We start from the raw sequence: 20615 nt of genomic DNA, 5'->3' as shown, positions 1-20615 counted from the left end.
CATCTGCTTCCCTTTTCTTCTCAATAGCTCATTCATTTTTTTACATGTAATCTACTACTCACACATATTTAAACATTTCATACTTAAAGATTATATAATGCAAGGTGTGGTAGTACAGAAAGATTTCCACCTAAAGGGTAAATTTATCTCAGAACTTGGGTATTTAAAGTTGCATGCCTTGCAGATCCCCAGAAATCAGAAGTCCTGGAGAGTCCTGGACTGCCAAAACCATGTGTTGTAGCAGCTTTAGGGTGGGAGCTGGGCTCTGCATATACTGGATTCTCTGCTTGTTCTGCCCAGGAGAAGCCCACTTGCTCCCTTAGGAGACAAGGGCAAAGTCAGTTGAGCATCTATGGGAAACACTGATGACCTCACCCTCGGTGTGTTCTGTCTTTTCTTTTTTCTTTTGTAGGTAGCAGATGGGGCAAATGCCATCGTACTGGGGACACTGGGGGACATTGCCCCCCCTCTTGCAATCATCGGTGGCAATTGTGCTCTTCAGGGTTTTGATCATGAAGGAAATGATCTCTTTTGGACGGTATGAAGAACTAAACATTTTGGTACTCTTAAGCCTTCCCACTTTTAATTTTCTCTAGAAGTTTTTAACCACTGATTACACTGAATAATTGTTTCAAAAAACCAAATGGACTAATAGGGCTAGGGAGACGGCTTTATTATTAGAGTACCCTCCTCACGCATGAAGGCCTGAGTTCAGTCTTCAGAACCTGCATTAAAAATGTAGAGCCTAGCTGCCTACACTTGTATCTCAGTGCTGGGGAGGTGGAGCCGGGGTTCCCGGGGTTTGCTGGCCACCTAGTCTGACCCAGGTGGGAGCTACAGGCCAGTGAGAGACCCTGCCTCAAAGGAAGTGGATGGATTTCCTGAGGGTGACTCCGGCAGTTGCTGTGACATCCCTAGGCATACATACACAAGAATATAGAATATGCACATATGTAAATGTACACACAAAAGAAATAATTTTAAAAAACAAGGTAATATGTATATTAACTATAGGTAATATTGAGAACTCATTGGTAGTTTATATAAGCCTTCCCTTCATGTAGCTGATATTTTCAGATTCAGTGAAAAAGGATGTTTTATTAATGACTTCCTGTTTTATTTTCAGGTTACTGGAGACAATGTTCACTCCCTGGCGCTGTGTGACTTTGATGGCGATGGGAAGACAGAGGTGCTATGTTCAGTAGAATGTTTTCTTATGACAGTGCCATCAGCTTCTCGAGGCTGTTCTTACAGATGGGCTAACTGGTCTCTCCCTCCTGTTCTCCCCTGCTGTCCTTCCCCATCTCGTGTCTCCTCATTCATCCCTGCTCCTCCTCCCCTCACTGTCTGTGTCTCTGAGACAGAGGAGGAGGCTAAAGTTGATGAGACCTCCCTTATATTCATAATCTTACAAACTGCTTCTGACGTTTGGGAACATTTTCAATTTTGGCTGACAAAATTATTTCTTTTGACATTATTCTGATAATATGAGAAATCACCCTAGAGCTCAGATTCTTGAGAAGTTGGTATGTATACAGTGGGCCCTAATGTAGCCTACTTGCTATGGTGTTTGAGACAGGGCTTTGTCTTGAGTATACTATCAGAATCATAGACAAAAATATGTTTGTGTTTTTCCACAATACCAGGAGTCATTAAATAACAATAAATTCACAGGGTGCCAAGGTTTTTGTTGGCATCAGTTTTCAGGTGGTGCCGCTTTCCTTGCTAGTCTTGCTCTTAGATCACACATTGAACAACAGAGCATAACGATAAATCTCTCTGAGTGTGTGTGTGTGTGTGTGTGTGTGTGTGTGTGTGTGTGTGTGTAGGTGTAGGTACAGTGTGGTTGCAGGGGGCTAAAAGCCTGAGAGGCAGGGAGCTAACAGATTAGAATAGTTCCTGTCACTTGGGAGCTGAGATCTGATTCGGGAACTTGTGCAGCAGCTGCTACCACTGTGCTGCCTGCTTGTTTGTCTGTTGGCTGAGTCAGCTGTAGAGTCAGAATGCAGCTACAGAATGCAGAAGTGAAGGTCAGCACCAGGGCTGGGGGACGGGTGCGCAGGTGGCACATTGAGTAGACTGCACTGATATCCAGGACTTAGCTAAGTCAGGAGCTTGACAGGTCACTATGCACCACCATGCAGTGTTATTAAGTGCCTGCCTCTTAGTGGGGTCCAGGTGAAGGAGCTGCTCCCTTCCTCCATCTGATAGGTCCAAAAAGCTCTCAGGTCGGTTTTCCTGACGTTTTTAATACAACATGTGCCCCCACAGTCCTATTTTACCTCAGTAAAATGGCAGCATTCTACTTCTAGAAATAAGTCATTTATCAGTGTGTGTGGCATACATGGGTGCTCCTGGACACATGGGGCATTCATGTGTTTACCAAGGGGGTAAGACTGTTCTGAAACAGTGTGGGGCACCTAGCCAGAGCACACATGCTCAGCAACACAAGCCGCAGGGGGAGCTGCTCACCCAGGGAAGGAGCTTGTTCTGGCAGGCTTGGCCCTGTGCTGTGGGATTGGCTGGGTAGGGCCAGTTTTTCTCTCCTGACCAAATCAGTTACAACCCCCATGAGCACTGGCTTTCTGGAGGGCTGGAACTGGTGGATAGCAATAGCTGCAAAGGAATGGTTTTTAAATTTTTTCTTTTTATTTTATGAAACTTTGTTGTGTTTACACATTAGACTATGTCTTCCCTTCCCTTTTTCAGCTTCTTGTTGGATCTGAAGATTTTGACATCCGAGTTTTTAAAGAAGATGAGATTGTGGCAGAAATGACAGAAACGGAGGTAGGAACTGCTACTTCAGATTGGTGACCTCAGGTTGCTAGAGCGAGTGCTGAGCATCATGTCACAGTCTGGGTTGCAGTATGATGACCTTGGACTAGGAGGGGTGGCAGTGCACTCTGAGGAGACTTCTGGGCATTGTCTCATTGCCCAGGGTCTTTAGGAGAAAACGAGTTTTTTCTTATACATTCATACTTGTTATTATTTATTAGTAATATTTATTATTATTATTATTATTATTATTATTATTATTATTATTATTGACGAGCTCTAACTGTTTAGTTCTGGCCTCAAACTCACGGTATCTGTGTGCTGCCATGCCCCACAGCTTTTGGTTTTTTCTGAGACAGTCTCTTGAGGGTCTGACTTTCTACCTCTTGAATGTTGGGATACAAGTGTGCACCACCCTGGCGGGCCCAGATTTAATGTACTGTGAAATTACACTTGTGGACAGAGAAGTGAAGGTGAGAAATGAGTGTAAGGAGCAACAGTGCAAAGATGTATCTATAGTTGTTTGTTTTGTCTTCTGAGACAGGGTCTCACCCTGTAATAATCAAGGCTGGACCAGAACTCACTGTGTAGCCCAGGCTGACTTGGAGTTCATGGCAGTTCTTTTGACTAAACCTTCTAAGTGTTAAGATTACAGATGTGAGCCACCATGCCTGATTTTTATGGATATTTTTAAAAATTATTTTATGTACGTGGGTATTTTGCCCACATTTAAGTCTATAAACCGTGCTTGCCTGGTGCCTGCACAGGCCAGATGAGGGCATTGGATCTCCTGGAACTGGAGTTACTGATGGTTGTGAACTGCCATGCAGGTGCTGGGAATCGAACTTGGGTCCTCTGGAAGAGATGCCAGTGCCCTTAATCACTGGACCATCTCTCCAGCAGCTTATTAGATTCTTAGAGGGATTTATAGCCTTCCCCAAAGGCTCTCTTCCCACCCTCCCCCTCCCCCCCCAAAAAAAAGCAGCTTGAGCATCCTCACTGGCCTGCCAGGGCTGGGTTGTATATTACTGTCTCTTTCATATTAATTTGTAGGGAATCTCTTTCTGTTTTGTAGTAATCATTTGGGAGTGTTGGATTTCTGGTTTTGTCATTATTAGATGTGATGATAGAGTTCTTTGAAGGATATTTCCCTAAGCCCTAGAAAAGGACAGTGGGACATGGGATAGAGCCAAGAACCAGAGGGGACTAGTTGCCTGTCTGGTCTACAAAGGAAGAAAGGGAAACCCTCACTAAGGATCGTCTGACTTAGTCAGTGTTACTATTGCTATGCTGAAACACTGGGGAGGAAGGGCTTTATTTGGCCATCCCCTGAGTCACAGTCCATTGAGGGAAGCCATAACAAAAACTCAAACTGGGCAGGAACCTAAAGGCAGGAGCTGATGCAGAGGCCTTGGGGGAATCTGTGTTTACTGGCTTGTTCCTCATGGCTTGCTCAACCTGCTTGTTTTTAGAACTCAGAATCACAATCTAGAGATGGTCTACCCACAATGAGCCGAGCCCTCCCCCATTGATCACTAATTGAGAAATGCCTTATAGGCTTGTCAACAGCACCATTTTTTCAATTGCAGTGCCCTCCTATCAGATGACTCTAGCTTGTGTCCAGTTGACATAGAACTAGCCAGCACTCACAGGGAGTCTAGAGCTACCTTCAAATTGTTCATTTGAAGTGCCATTTCCCTGTCCTTTTGGTTTGCTGTTGGGTGGTTTTTCCTTGGGTGTCTCCCCAGGTTTGGAAGCACACAGTACACAGTACTAAGTATTGCAGGAAGATGCTTTGAGCTAAGTAACCCTGGGTCCTACACCGTGCTTTGTATGCAGAGTTAAACGAGTTGGACTTTGTGGAAAACTGTAGGTGTGAAGGAGATTACATAACCATTCTCTGCTTCTTACAATTTATCTCTTAATATCTTTGTACCGGGGCCAGGATTAGAAATGCATCTGTAGGTTCAGAGGTCATTAAGCCTCGTTCAGCATCACATTTTATTCTTTAACGTGTGTTCAGTCCTTAGAAAGTCCTATAAATATTCTGTGTGGTGTATGCATTTCTGTTTGTGGTTACATACCATATGAGTTTGTATGTTTGAACTTTTAGTTTGGAAAAGATTGTGCATTCTTTTACCTCAAGCACACAAGAAGGAAAGGATTCACTGTAAGGCAGAGTTCAAGCAGTCAGTTAGCCATGTGAAGCAGAGAGGTCTCAGGCTTGATATTTTTGTAAATATTCCTGAAGTAGATGCCATGTTCATGGATGTCGGGTGATGTTTCACCCTCTGAAATCATTACTCCCTTTTAGAGTATTTCATTTTATGACCCCTCCCCCACTGGCCTAGAACTTGGAGCATTTCTCCTGCCTCAGCCCTTTTGTGATCTTCTTGAAAAACCCACAAAGCGTTTGGGGAGTAGGATTCAAAAACAGGAGTCTGTTTTGGACACAGAGCCTTGCTAGAGCAGCCCTTGTGGAAGTGTCTTAGACCCTGAAGGTGGGAAGAAGCTGCCTGCAGCTTCAAGGATGTTTACCCCCTAACTGGCATTGTCAACTATCAGGATCCCCAGGCCTTAGCTGCCTGTTGCTTAGTTTCAGAAGGGCTTTCAGATATAAATACAGCCAGCAAGAAGATACCTGACTTTCCCTATTCACCCAAGATAGAGGGCACTGACAGACCAAAGAAACCTTTCCACTTAAATCTGGCTCGGTGAACCAATGAGTTGAATTGAGGCTACAGACATCAATGAAGAAAAATCTCCCTTCCACGCCTCAAGTGTTAGCACCATAACCTGGAGAAGGGAGAGGAGATGCCCTGTGCCCCTTGTGAGCCCTACCTCTGCTTCCATGAGTGAATGTTGGGGGGTGGTGCTATGTGAGTACTCACAGCTGTTCTGATTTCAAGACGTCAGTGACCTGGAGAACTGAGTTTCTCCATATAGGCATGTTGTTTATAAGGTTACATGTGAAGTTAAGTTGAACCTTACTGAACTCCTGTTTTCTTTTTGCAGATAGTCACCTCTCTGTGTCCCATGTATGGCAGTCGGTTTGGTTATGCGCTCTCCAATGGCACAGTTGGAGTTTATGACAAAACAGCCCGATACTGGAGAATTAAAGTTAGTACAATTAACTACCCCCTACCTTCCACCCCCATCCATGTTCACCCCTTTACTAATTATTGAAATTCTTTTTCAGTCCAAAAACCATGCCATGAGCATTCATGCGTTTGACATTAATTCTGATGGCGTGTGTGAGCTGATAACAGGGTGGTCTAATGGAAAGGTAAGTGTCCCTTAGGAAGTGTATGGTAACTCTATCTGTTAGTATTCAAATATCTGTACTGGCCTGTCCTCCGGGTTCTGACAGGATGCACCCTCAGCTGCAGCCACTAAGAGCACCTCCTGTGCATATTCACTGTTACCTTTTAAAAGGGCCCTGCCCACTTCCCGACTCTCCCTCTCTCTGTCTCTCTCTGTCTCTCTCTCTCTGTCTTTCCCCATCTCTGTTCCCCCCTCTTCCTCTTTTCTCTCTCTCTCTTTCCCTTCTCCTCTCTCCTCCTTTCCTGTCTCTGGAGAGGCCAGTCTTCTCCCTCCCTTTTCCCCTTTTTATGATCCCTTCCCCCCCAAAAAAAAAAGAAAAAAAAAAAAAAAACCTTTGCTTGAACTCTGTCACATGGCATCTTTCTCTTGCACACTGCTTTTCCTAACTTTTAACACTACCATCTGCGTGTGGTATTGGCTGCATGACGTAGATGTAATCCTAAGTCTGCCTTTCCACGTAACTTCTCCCCGCTATAAGGTGATGTGTCCTTTCAGCCTTGTAAACCACACTTGGGAGAAAAATCTCCTGAGAAATTCTTTCTAAATCTCTTCTTTGAGGGCATAGGAATCCATCTACCAGATTGATTGTAGGTGTAGGCCAGTATAAAGTTAATAATCTGTGTAAATAGCTCTTTTAAAGCTAACTGGAAACTTTGAATTATCAGGAAGAATCATGTTAGGATATTGGTTTCTACCTGTAACTTCAAAGTAAAATTCTTTTCTTTCTTCCTTCTTTCCTTCCTCCCTCCCTCCCTCCCTTCCTTCCTTCCTTTCTTTTTTTTTTTAAGATTTATTTATTATATATCCAGTGTTCTGCCTGCATATGTGCCTGCAGGCCAGAAGAAGGCATCAGATCTTGTCACATAGATGGTTGTGAGCCACCACGTGGTTGCTGGGAATTGAACTCAGGACCTCTGGAAGAACAGCCATTGCTCTTAGCCTAGTAACCATCTTTCTAGTCCCCCTTTTGCTTTCTTTTTCAACTTCAAATCAGAATATCTTGGTGTTTTGGCAAGTCAAGGTTGTCTTGTTAGCTTCCAGATCTCCATGGATATCACTGTCAGTGTTGGACTGCCGAGGCCATCAGCTCATTCCTGCTCTTTCTCTGCTCTAATTCACCTTTGGCAAGCACCTCTGCCTTCCACTGATGTCACCTAAAAGGCAGCTCTTACTTGTCTGTTCCATCTTGTCCTTGGCACTTGTAAGGGAAGGCTGTTGTCATTTCCTATGGAGATGTTTCAGACACTGATTGTTTGTTCTGTTAGGCTGTGGTAACAAATATTACCTGGGTACCTTGCAAGCAGTGGGAATTTATTTCCCATTGTTCCTGATTTGGGGACTCTTAACATCGAAGTGTAGTAAGTTTGGTGTCTGGGGAGGGCTGCGTCCTTGTAGGTGGTTGTCTTCTCACTACAACCTCACACAGCAGGAGCAGCTTCAGGATCTCCCAGGGTAGGGGGTGTTTTTAAAAGTATTGTTTATTTTTCTAGTTTTGAGAAATGGTCCTGTTAATGTTGTCTAAGCTGGTTTGGGAAACTGTACAGCCCACACTGTCTTCAAGCCCTCCTCTCAATTGCTAGGATTCAGGTGTGCACCACCACACCTGGCTTTTGGGGCATCGTACATGAGCATTCATCCCACACACCAGGGTAGCTTCCGATGGTACTATACTATCATCTTGTGCGTAAGGGTACAACATGTAAATTTTGAGTGGAAGCAAACATTAAGATCCTAGCCAACCACATTCTTGGGGAACAGAAATTATGATTGAGTCAAAAATTTGGAATTTTTACCAAGAGCCAGGCATTGTGACGTACAATTATAATTCCTGCACTTAAGAGGTAGGTGAAGGAAAATCTTGAATTCAAGCCAGCCTGGGCTATACAATGAGACTATCTCACAAAGCCAAGGATAAAAGATACCCTCAGATGGCTAGACCATGTGTAGCTGAGGATGACCCTGCACTGATCCTCCCTAGTAATAGGATTACAGGTATGTGTCAGCGTACCTGGTTGGACTAAGTAACTTGTAAAGCTAGCTTTTTGTTGTTGTTGTTGTTGCTGCTGCTGCTGCTGTTGTTTTTAAACTGTAGCATAAATGACTTTTATGTTCCTGTTTTATTTTCAGGTTGATGCTCGAAGTGACCGGACTGGGGAGGTCATATTTAAAGACAACTTTTCTTCTGCGATTGCTGGTGTGGTAGAGGGAGATTACCGGATGGATGGCCATGTGCAATTAATCTGCTGCTCAGTGGATGGGGAAAGTAAATTGGGATAGGAAAAATCCTTGAAAAGTCAAAATGTCCAAAGTAGAAGTGGCTGTGCTTAGGATCTTGTGCTCTGTTCAGTCCGAGGCTACCTGCCAGGCACAGCTGAGATGAAGGGGAACCTCCTGGACACAAGTGTGGAGCAGGAACTGATCCGAGAGCTGAGTCAGAAGAAGCAGAATCTCTTGCTGGAACTCCGCAACTATGAGGAGAACACCAAGGTGTGGCTCTGCTGAGGGGGTGGGGCTCTGCCGAGGGGAGGAGCTCTGCCGAGGGGGTGTGGCGTCGGACGTGCTGGGACTAGCTAGCCAGGATGGTTTGCTAATGGGTAGAGTGCCAGGGTCGGTACTGGGCCCTCCTGGCCTCCTGCAGAAGTGCAGATTGCTTCAGCCTTTTGGCCACTGCTAGAATAAAGAGGTTTGAGAGCTGGGCTTGGTGGCACACAATGTAATCCCAGTACTCAGAAGCTGAGAGGACCTCCTGAGTTTAGCTTAGATTACATAGCTAGACCTGTCTCAAATAAAGGATTGAGAAGGGCTAGAGAGATGGCTTAGCAGTTAATGTGTGTAATGCTCTTGGAGAGGACACAGAAGTTTGGCTCTCACCACCCACAGCAGGTGGTTCACAGCTGCCTATAACTCCAGCTTTAGGAGATTCTCTATCCTCTCCCTGAACTCACCAGACATTGCACTCACACATGCGCAGTCCTCCCCTGCCCCACACATAGTCACCTAGTTAAAATTAAAAATAAAATGCTTTTAGAAGGAGAACTAGAGATGAGAAAGAGAGACAGACAGACTGGCACATTTGTAAAGGGCATGATGAGGTGCAGTGGGCACAGATGGGGACAAGGAATACAACAAAGGAGCCAGATACAACAAAGGAGCACTAGCAGGGCAAGCGGGTTTCAGAGGAATGGCAAAGATTGGTAGGGGAGGGGAAGTCTGTCCCGAAGCTAAGTAGCCACAGCATTTAACTTGGACTATGAGTGACTAAGCAGAAGGTGTGTGTGTGTGTGTGTGTGTGTGTGTGTGTGTGTGTGTGTGTTTTACAGGCAGAACTGAGCAGTCCCCTGAATGAGGCTGATGGACAGAAAGGCATAATCCCAGCCAATACCAAGCTCCACACTGCCCTCTCAGTCAACCTGGGGAGTGATATACAAGATGCTCATGCAGAATTGCGCATTTCCACTTCCAATGGTAAGACACTGTTCCAGCTGATACTGGCCAGTGCCTGTGCTGCCTTGGAGTCGTACCTAAAATGTCATTTCCTTCTCCTTCCAGACACCATCATCCGAGCAGTATTAATTTTTGCAGAGGGAATTTTTGTGGGTGAAAGCCATGTGGTCCATCCCAGCATTCACAACCTTTCTAGCTCCATCCGTGTCCCAATTACACCTCCCAAAGATGTCCCTGTGGATCTGCACTTGAAAATCTTCGTGGGTTACAGAAGCAGGTGACCCTTTTTGTCACAGGTTATTTCCATAGAGACTTAGGAGGGCAAGATGGGTTGGTTTGCTATTGAATTACTCTCTGTCAGACCAGAAATGCCACGGAAGGACCTGACCACAAGTCAGGCTTCTCCCATGACCTTTTATTTTCCTAATTTGAAGTTTTCCTAAAGAAAAAAGAGGTATGTAAGTTTCAGGTGGTTATTTTTTCATCAGATGATCTCAGGGATACAACTTTAACAACATGTTTGAGTTTTTGGTGAAACTCAGTGGTAGAATTTATGCTTATCGTGCTCCAGGCCCTGGGTTTGAGCCTTGACACCACACATGGAAGAATAATTTGGTAATTATTTAAATGTAGTTTGTCTACTAACACTCTGAGGGGTGGGAGATATTTATATGAAGTGCAGCATTGAAGCTAGTGGGAAAAGCCCACTACCCTTATTGAAGATAAAGGCCTTTTCATGCAGGGCATGGTGGTACAGGCCTGTGATCCCACTGAAGCAGGATCAGAAGTTCCAGGCCAGCCTGCAATACAAAGAGAATTCAAGGCCATACTGGACAACTTAATGAGACCCTGTTTCATAAAAATAACATCAACAAAATCTGCCAGTCAATGAAAATCAAAGGCCTTTTTATTCTCTCAGGATGCTATAAAGCCTTGGTGCATGAACGTGTGAATACCTGGACAGCTTACATCATTTCTAAATCTCAACCCCATTCACTGCTGCAGAATTGTAGCCCTCAAGTGCCCTCCTCTTTCTTCAGTGTAACTGTAGATTCCAGTTGCTGGTGACCCGGTAGTGAGTTTATTTTCTGGGCCCTCACTTTGAAGTAGCACTGTACTGAGTCAGGTACCGTGGTACATTGTAACCCTAGTACTCAGAAGGCAGAGGTAAGCAGACCAGGAGTTCAAGGCCAGCCTGGGCTACATGAGACCTTGTCTTAAAACTACAGGGAGTACAGATTGACACTACACCAAACACTTCTCTTATGCTCATTGTTGCCTGTAGCACCCAGTTCCATGTATTTGAATTGACAAGACAGATCCCCCGATTCACCATGTATGCGATGACCAGCCCAGATGCGGCTACTGAGCCTGCCAGTTACGTGAACTTTATCATTGCAGAGCGGGCACAGAGGGTAAGTAGTGTGGTCTTTTCTTTCAGTTCATGGTTTTCACTTTAGAGTTCTTTTGATGGTACTCAGTAGAAGGGAAGAATGTGACCATGATGCTGGTAGCAGTAAACAGGAAGTATGTGGTGTGGGATTTGCTAAAAAAATTTTAAGCTTTACTCTATTCTTGAGTGTGAGTGTGTGTGTGTGTGTGTGTGTGTGTGTGTGTGTGTGCCTGTGTGTGCCCAGTTAAGGGTTCAGCATTGGGAATGCATGTTCTAAGACTAAATACGGAGGAAGCTTTCCTTGTGTCTGGTGTTGCTTCTTGAGGAGAACTGATCTTTACTGTAAGTACTGGTACTAAGATACATCATGTAATCTGTAGGCCTGCGATGTTCTATGAGCAGATATTATATTACTCGTTCCTTCTTATCCCCAAATGGATTCCTTTGAATGTTTTGAAACATCCAGAATTGATCACCAAACCTAGGGTATAGAAACAGGAAGGCAGCAAATGGTACCTGGGTTTAATAATATGCCATCAATGATCATCTATTTTATGATTCAAGAAATTACCTTCTGTCATGACTATCACCACTCTAGAGATAATTCACATCATACACACCACAACCAAGGTGCCCTAGATCATACTTGTCTTTCTTCCACACTGTATGTCTTGTCTCACATTTCCATAATTTGTATCCTCTCTCTGGGCAAGAGTTTTGACAGACTTCATCTTGACATGTCACCAAATCTTTGATTTGATTTTTGTTTCATCGGCCTTCCTTTCAACCTCTAAGTGACCACTTATTTCATCTCTGTTCTTTCTTATGCATCCTCATAATTGTTTTAGGGTTGAGACTGTCACCTATTTTTTTTTTCAACCTCTGACCCAAAGATTATCATTAGGATATTGAGGTAGGTACGTTTTTTATGAAGTGAAATTGAGAGACATAAACCTATCTGCTTTTGTCTTTTTACTTGTAGCACCTTGTGGTGGTCGCATCCCCCACCTGTCCCAGTGGGGATCATGGAGGAAGTATTTCCGTACATGAATCTCTGTGATGAAGATTTCCTAGCACTATCCAGAGAAAGTAGTTCCAGGCCATCCATCTCTACCATTGTAGATACTATGTGTTGCTTAGACCCCATGGCAGAAGAAACCCTGGAACTCAAAGGAACAAATTGGCTTAATGATGCCCTAGGAAAAATCAGTATGTTCAACAGGAGAAAAAGCGATAGTAACATCCATGGTGCTATCTGGCAGGGTCCCCAGAGCCCTTCTGCAGGTCATCCAACCTTGTCATCCAACCTTCCTTGTGTCTCTCCTTCCTCCATGGCTTCTAGGAACCAAACTCGTGTTATTAGGCTGACATGGTTTACTGACTGAGCCATCTTGCCAGTCCTGGCTAATAAGGTTTTGGGTGTGGTGGCATAGGCCTGTCTGCAATTCCAGAACTTCAGAGGCAAGAGGGTTATGAGTTGAAAACAGCCTGGGCTACATCATAAGTACCAGGCCAGCCTGGGTTGCATAGTGAGACTCTGTCTCAAAAAACAAAACAAAACTCAAAATTCACTGACATGTTTGTTGTCTGAACTCTGAAAGTTACACACACACACACACACACACACACACACACACACACACACACTTCCCCTCTCCCCTTTAGTAACAACTGATTTTTCCTATTCTTAATTCTCCCCCTTTGTTTTGTTATGGTGTTAGTTGTCTTGACTTGCTTGGATGAAATGGAGAGAGAGGTTTAGGGTAACACTGTGCATCTGCATTCCCAGCTCCTTGCAAGATGAAGCAGAAAGATCACTTGAGCCCAGGAATCCCTGGCCAGCCTGGGCTGCATAGTGAAATGTTCCAAGGGAGATAGGTGGAAAGAGTAGGATTTGGAGGTGAGGACATTTAAGCTTAAGTGCTTCCTTACATTTTTAGTGATTTGAGGACTTCCCCTCACCACTTTCAGTTTTCTTATCTATAATGTATTGTCTGCTTAATAAGGAGCCCTGTAAGATTCCATGACTAGTATAAAATGCCTTATAAGCTTAACATCTGTGGCAGTGGACTGTACCTGTGGTTGAGCATCAGAACTCTCTCTTCTTATTAATAACAGTACTTGCTTGTGCTCTCCCTGTCAAACCCTGAGCCCATGCCTTTCCCCATACTTTCTGGGGAGGAACCAACTAGAAATATTGTTCTCTGACCCTCACATGTCGTTCTTTCCAAACTGCTTCCTGCTGATAGGGGGCACTGTCACGGGGGATCCTAAGAAGATGAAGAAATCCTGGCTGTAGTCTGCAAGGCTGCCTTGTCCCAGCTGTTTTGAATGTTGGATCACCTGTGACTCTGTTTCTGAGCGTCTGGCTTGATCAAACCACATTAGTCTGGAAGGAATCCACAGCTTTTTATTTTCTGTGGAAACAAAAATAGAAATCCTTTCCCCCAGTTACCTGTTGTTAGACTTAAATTTTGGAGTCAAAGCATTTTTAAATATATAATTTGAATTAATTCAGCAGCATTTATTTTAATAGTTGTTGCTATTTTCTCAGCCAGTCAAAGACAACAGAACAGCATATAGTATCCAGACTTTTTTTTGTGATTTCCATCTAAATGTGGCTTTTTTATTACTTTATTTCTTCTACTTCTATTTTTTCATTTTTTTGAGACTGTGTTTTTCTGTGTAACTTTTATCTGTCCTGGAATTAACTCTGTATGCCAGGTATACTTTGAAATCACAGAGATCTGCTTGCCTCTGCCTCCTGAGTGCTGGAATTAAAGGTGTGTGCCACCACACTGAACTGCTCTCTTTTTATTATTCTTTTTTAAACCATTGTATCCTGTTTCTTTTTGTCTTCCAAGCCTGCGTATATTTTAAAACACACTGTAAACCTTTAGAGGTTTTTCTTAATCTGAATCTGCCTTTACTGTAAATATTTATCTTTTTGTAGCCACAAGTCTAGTAAACAACAACATTGCTAAAATGAAAACCACAGTTGTTTCAGCCCCTGTCTTTCCAAAATGGCTGTGGGTAACTTTACCACCAGAACTGAGAGCTGTGCTCACCACCTTGGTCTATGCTGCCATCCAGCAGCATGTTGCCAGCTTGGAGATACGGTCACTGCCATTGACAGCTCTTGTATACACCCTTAAGTTGTTAGCAGAGCTCTTTAAAAAGCCTTGCAGGTTTTTTTGTTTTGTTTTGTTTTTTTGGTTGTTTTTTTTTTTTTGTTGTTGTTTTTTTTTTTTTTTTTTTTTTTTTTGCCGCTTATGCTGAGTCAGGAAACCTCCCTTAAAGGAGCAGCACAAATCTCTGCTTGTCTCTAGCTGAAACAGAGCTCAACTGAGAAAAATGCTGGTACTAAGAAGCCTTGCTTGTCTCTGTTCTTTTGTTTCTAAAATCCTTTTTTAAGTTTTTGTTAAGTTTTAAGTGGAAGTTCTCAGGTCCACATTGGGCACCATTGTGTTATGAGTTGTTTTTTCCTGCCGGTCTGGTCCCACTGCTGTGCCAGACTCAAATAACACACAGAGACGCTGTATTAGATATAATTTTGTTGGCCAGTTACTAGTTTCTTAATGGCTAACTCTGTCTTAAATATTAACCCATTTCTATTAATCTACGTATTCCCACATGGTCTTATCTTACCAGAGAGAGGGGCTGCTCTCTCCAATCTCTACATCTTGACTATCACTACTACTTCCTCTCTCCTCCTAGTCTCCTAGTCCTGCCTATCTTGCTTTCCTATTGGCCAACAGTGCTTTATTCATTAACCAGTATAAGAAACCTATTTACAGAATGACATGTCACATCAGAGGTTGGCTCCTGACCAGGGAGCAGGCAGAGCTCAACCTGGAGCAGGCCTACAATTTTAGGGGCTGGGAATGGCAGGAGAGCTGCTCCCAGGGCAGAGAAGACAGCGGGAATGTTGGCTTCAGAATTCTCGTACTGTAAAGGTTTTCATATCACTAGTCAGGCCCTTCTAGATAGCCTCATGGGGGATTCTTTCCTGGCAGCTGGACTGCAAACCACTGTGAAGTATTGACCCCAAACCGTGTGAAGGTAACATGTACCTGAGTGCACCCGTCTACTTAATCAGAAACAGTCACGCAGTAGAACGGAGCAGCCCTGTGCAGACAGTGCTGCTACCTATAGAAAAGTGTCAGATAAACAGAAATAGCACCTACCCCAGTCCTCTAGGCTACATGTAAGAGTGTGCCTAAGGAGGAAGTGCCCTGCAGCTGAGCCTGCTGTGGGAGCAGTGGCAATTAGGATTGCTGTTGAAGACCAGGACTGAGGGAGAAGGGGGTATGGTTCTCATGCACTTGACCTGTGTGGAGGGGGATGAAGTATAATTTTTTTTTTAAAACCATACAGTAAAACTAGAGAAAGGAATTCCTCCCACAATGACTGTACTTTAAAAACTGAAGTGCACTTTGTTCTGTTCATTTTAAAGATGGTCACTTGGCTCAATCAGAACTTTCTATTGCCGGAAGACAATAACATTCAGAATGTCCCGTTTCAAGCCTGTTTCACATCTTTACGCAACAGTGGCCAGCTCTACATAAAAATAAAATCAAGTGGTGAGGTAATGTATGGTGCCATAGGCATAGAGTTCTGCTGTGCTGTTTGACCAGTTACATGCAATGTGAAACATACTGCCAAGGTCATAGAAGCATGTTTCCTAACCCAGTGTGTCAGTGTCATTGAAGACCCTGGGGTTCACTCTAAGATAACAGTGTTCTGCCTTGTTCTTTGCTTTCCTTCCTTCTATATATAATTTGGGAAGAATTGGTGTTACCATTCTTTTTTGTTATCATGACACAACGTCCTGGCAAAAGCAATCTAGAAGAGAAAGGATTTGTTTTAGTTCTAGTTCCAGGCCACAGGCCATTGTTGTGGAGCAACATTAACACGGGTGGCACACTTACATCCCAGTCAAGACACAGGGAGGAAGAACTAACACACGCTAGTGCCATATGCTCTTCTTTTTCCTTGGGCCCAGGCCCCAGCCCATGCACTGGTGCTGCCCACATTTCAGGGTGTGCCTTCCCACCTAAGTTAACCCGACGAGGCCCGCCAGCCCCGACCCCTAAACTTCCTTTATGGTTGATTCTGGATTGTGTCCAGTTGACACTTTAAAAATAACTGTGAGGATCAGGGTGTGGTGGTTCAGGAGGCAGAGGCAAGTGGATCTCTGAGAGCTCAGGCCTAGGCTGTCTCAAACAAACAAACAAAACTATGGTGGTTGGGAATATAGAAAGGCACTGTTATGTAAGGTCTAGAGAATGATCTACTATATCCATGATAGCTGTGCTTTTTTAAAAATTATTTTTTAGTTTGAATGAATAAGTTTATTGAGTATATAGCAAGCAAAAGAGAGTTTGAGGACAGTCTGGTCTACGGAGTGAGTTCCAGGAGAGCCAGGGCTACATAGAGAGACCCTGTCTTGAAACAACAACAAAACAACCCCCCTCAAAAGAAAACCCAAAACAAAAAAACAAAGCAGAACCCCCCCAAAACAAAACAAAACAAAACAAAAAAACCCAAAAGAATTATGTGGTCCCTGGAAAAAGTTGGGTGCTCTTTCTCATCTGTGTATGAGGGTGCTAAACTTGTCCTTTTTCTCTGGGTAGATCACTGTCAATACTGATGATATTGATCTGGCTGGTGATATCATCCAGTCGATGGCATCTTTTTTTGCTATTGAAGACCTTCAGGTAGAAGCAGATTTCCCTGTCTACTTTGAGGAATTACGAAAAATACTAGTGAAGGTGAGACCATGGCAGCCTAGAGCCTGAAATATTTCTCTTAAAAAAATGAGTAAAGATGTGCATGTATAATGCATGCATGTACTTATGTATACTTGCATGTACATAGGCCATATGGTAATCATGTTCTAGAGAATTCTTTAAAACCTTAGATGACCATTGGTGAATTCCTAAGTGGGGTTCTATAAAAGTGGTTACCTCTTCAGCCTATGTATTTCCTGGGTCCAGAGGATTCTCTTCCAAGCACGAATCACTTTGTTACTTCCTGTCCATCTAATCTGCTGTTTCCACTTTGGTCTTGAGATCATTGCTTTCCAAAACCCAAGTTCAAAATTAAAAAAGAAAAATAAGGATTATGGTCCACTGCAGAGTAAAATGTCACTCTTGGGGTTGGGCTGCAGCTTTGTAGATTCCCAAGGTTCAATATGTAATATTACACTGCCCCCTCCCACAGGGAAGACCCTCACAGAAGCCAAAACCCCACTGTTATCACTGGGAATCACTAAAACTTTATGTATGTTGCTTGGATTCTTGATGCTGACATAGGAAGGTCTAACCTGGGGTATCATCGTTGTTAAAAGGAAGTGAATGTAGAGGTACTTAAGATGGTATGACTGAGCGGGGAGGAGGGGGGGTCCCTGTATATTGCAGGCAGTGTCCTAGTCTTCCAGGCTCTCAGGACCATTGTGAAGCCTCCTTAATGTCTGAGTACTCTCCGTCTGCAGGTGGATGAGTACCATTCAGTGCATCAAAAGCTCAGTGCCGACATGGCTGATAATTCTAATGTCATCCGGAGTTTGCTCGTCAGAGCTGAGGATGCACGTCTGATGAGGGACATGTGAGTATTTACTGTAGCTGGGACAAGTGTGGAGTCAAAGGAGAGCAGTAAGGAGCAGGGACTCACATGCTGTGGGATGGAGTCTAAATGAATTCAGTTACTTGGAAACCCAGTTGGCATTATTGGTAAGGCTGAAAATGTACTCTGTGACCCAGCAATTGTGCTTTTAGTGTAAGGTTTAGAGAAAATTGTGCTCATTATATATAGCATATTTACACGATATAAAGTTATTGTTTATAGAAAATCTTGTATTTGTCTGCTTCTCATTGCTATAACAAAAGGCCTAAGACTGAATAATATAAAGTCCCCATAATGCTGCCCTGGTTCTGGTGAGGGCCTTCCTGACTTTATTGCCCAGTGGTGGATGGCATTATGGCAGGAGTGCATGCAAGAGCAAGAAATGCATAGCAACACTGCAAGCAGGCAGACTCTTTTCCTTTTATAGCAGTTCTCTTGAGAAAATTAGGATTCAATGAGACCTCCGTAATCCTTTTCAAAGGCAGCATCCTTCATTGCCTAATGACCTTGTACTATAATCTTTAAAAGGTCCTACTACCTCTTAATATTAACACACTGAGGACTCCTGTAGGACACATTTAAACTATATCAAAATCATAGCAATTCCCCAAATGGAAATCCAAAGTAACATCAACAGTAGTGGATGTTATGAGATTCATCAGTAGAGCAGTGAGTTGAACCAAATAAAGAGTTAAGAATGAAAACCTAGTACAGATTGGCTTCATCAACCTGGATCAGACATCGGGGAGTCTAATAACAGGTGGTTCATTGTCAGGATATTTAAAACAGTACAGCTTTGGGGGAAAGGTTTCCAGACAACAGTCAGTATAATCGGTCCAATTCCAGGTGCACAATAATGCTTAAGGTGCAACAACATAGAGACTCCTTTACAAAGTATTCATGGCATGAAAGTGGGCAAAAGGCCTAGAATCCAGTGTGGTCTCTGCTGATAGCATAGAGGTCAGCAGGCTGTGTAGAGTACCTGTGACATCTCCCCTAAGGATGGGTAACGGTCTAGGGAGGGAAGAGTCTGGGATGATCACTCTGAGGAATTTGGGTGAGTTCTGTCTTTTTAGCAAAAGGTGGGTGAGGTCTGTCCCTTTAAAGAGCAAAAAGGTCACCAGGTCATTCACAAAATCTGCTCTCAGCTTTCTGGATGGATTTTTATCTCCCCAAGAAGGCACCCTGTGTGATGAACTTTCCTGATTCTCTTAGTGCTTCTCTGTGAGCACAAGGTCCTCTGTGTCCCCATCAAGTAGTAGCTACCCAGCCCCCAGCCCCCCAGCCCCTGGCAGACATCAGCCTACTTGTTGACTCTCGTTTTTGGCAGTTTTGTAGATTCCTCATAGAAGTGTTATAATGTGGTATTTGTCATTTTGGGATTGGCTTATTTCATAGACTCTCAAAAGTTCAACCGTGTCACATCTTACAGTTTCCTTCTTTTTGGAGGCTGAATAGCTCATGGACTTCTAAGCTGTTTTTCTCGAGTCCCCTATGGGCTTTCTCACTGTGTGTTCTTTGCGAACGGGCATACAGGGTGCTAGCCTTTTAAATCCCGACTGCAATTCTTCAGGATAGTAACCCAGAAGTAGGTTGCTGGAGCACACAGTACTTCTGTTTTTAGTATAGTTTTTGTGAGGCTAGCCTCACACTCAGTCCTCCTGCCTTGGACTTCCTGTTCAGAAGGGGTGTGGGTGTGGGTGTGGCGGGGGCGGGGTGGCGGTGGGGTGTGGAACTGCAAGTCTGCACATGCTCATCTTCCTTAGCCACTTGTGCTGCTTTGCTCTTTGCAACTTTGGTGTTTCAAATTCTGGAGAAAAGGCATTACTAGTTTTAAATTTATGAATTTTGGAAGTGACATTAAAATGGTGTTATGTTAGCCAGGAATACATGGCAGGATAGCTTTTCCTTCTAGTCCTGTTTCTCAGGAGTGCTGAGGCTTCCTTTGTTTGGCATCAGCCACTTCAAGGTTGTGTCCTGTCTCTAAAACTGTTCTTGTGCTGAGTAGCAGGCCAGGTGGTGGTGATGATGCACACCTTTAATCCCAGGAGGCAGAGGCAGGTGGACCAAGTTTGAGACCAGCCTGGCCTACAAAGTGAGTTCCAGGACAGCCAGTCTGTCTAAAAACAAACAAACAAACAAACAAAAAATAGTTTCTGGATGTGTCCTATACACTGAAGTAAGAGTTTTGCTTTGAGGACCAACTGCTCCTGGGCCTCCAGCTTATGCTGACGTTTCTCTCTCTGATATTGATGTCCTTAGCATTTGTTTCTGCTCAGGTGAGGCTCCTGAGGAATGAAGTGTCCACAGACTTCCATGTTCTTCTCAGAATCATTTGTCCTTTGTTGCTCTCTCTCTCTCTCTCTCTCTCTCTCTCACACACACACACACACACACGTTTTAATTTATGTAAATATAGTCGACACGTAGCTTGTAACATTTATATAGAAAACAATTCACAGGCACTTCCCTGATTACTGCTAAAGTCAAGATGTGGAATGTTTATTCCTTTGGGCCTCTGTTTTGGTACCTTTTTCTCCTCTCCAGGGACCATTTCTTACTCTGCAGTTTTGCCTTTTCTTAATAAAGTTGGGCTTTTTTTCCACTCACTGTTGTGCCTTTGGGGTTTATCCATGTGTCAGTAGTTTTCTCCTTTATTGCTGAATACTATGTGGTGATCAGTTTATCCCTTTACCAGTGGGTGGATGTCTGTATTCCCTAACTTGGGTGGTTACATTTTCATACAGGGTTTTTGTATACATCTATTTTTACCCCCTGGGTAACAGGGTTTTTCTGTGTAAGCCTGGCTGTCCTGGAACTCTCTGTAGACCAGGCTAGCCTCGAACTCAGAGATCTACCTGCCTCTGTCTCCCAAGTGCTGGAATTAAAGGTGTGTGTCACCACTGCCTGGCTTAGACATGCATTTTCACTTCTCTTGGAGTAGGACTGCTGTTTATATAATTCCGTAGCAAAAGTAGAAAAAAAAAAAAAACTGAAGGGTTCTTTTTTTTTTTTTCTTAAACATAAGTGTTTTGGAATATTATTTTAAGAT

General features: G+C 43.6%; 2 protein-coding genes across 2 annotated transcripts in view; one reads left to right on the top strand and one right to left on the bottom strand.

The window, feature by feature from the left end:
* Bbs2 (Bardet-Biedl syndrome 2) overlaps positions 1-20615 on the top strand; it is a 37700-nt gene that overhangs the window by 13705 nt on the left and 3380 nt on the right. The window contains exons 3-15 of the mRNA XM_051195141.1: positions 413-538; positions 1127-1189; positions 2710-2787; positions 5791-5895; positions 5975-6061; positions 8227-8362; positions 8447-8586; positions 9420-9564; positions 9649-9820; positions 10829-10958; positions 15393-15524; positions 16573-16710; positions 17433-17545. Coding sequence (XP_051051098.1) covers positions 413-538; positions 1127-1189; positions 2710-2787; positions 5791-5895; positions 5975-6061; positions 8227-8362; positions 8447-8586; positions 9420-9564; positions 9649-9820; positions 10829-10958; positions 15393-15524; positions 16573-16710; positions 17433-17545 — 1565 coding nt within the window. The remainder of the gene's footprint in view (positions 1-412; positions 539-1126; positions 1190-2709; positions 2788-5790; positions 5896-5974; positions 6062-8226; positions 8363-8446; positions 8587-9419; positions 9565-9648; positions 9821-10828; positions 10959-15392; positions 15525-16572; positions 16711-17432; positions 17546-20615) is intronic.
* The window catches only part of Ogfod1 (2-oxoglutarate and iron dependent oxygenase domain containing 1), a 29401-nt gene continuing 25751 nt past the window's right edge, over positions 16966-20615 (bottom strand). The window contains exon 13 of the mRNA XM_051195143.1: positions 16966-17017. Coding sequence (XP_051051100.1) covers positions 17012-17017 — 6 coding nt within the window. The 3' untranslated portion in view covers positions 16966-17011. The remainder of the gene's footprint in view (positions 17018-20615) is intronic.

This window comes from Phodopus roborovskii, unplaced genomic scaffold (genome assembly GCF_943737965.1).
Source record: "Phodopus roborovskii unplaced genomic scaffold, PHOROB, whole genome shotgun sequence".
NCBI classification, from domain to species: Eukaryota; Metazoa; Chordata; class Mammalia; order Rodentia; family Cricetidae; genus Phodopus; species Phodopus roborovskii.
Note: the sequence above shows the minus strand (reverse complement) of the source record. Positions and strands in the feature narration are given on the sequence as shown.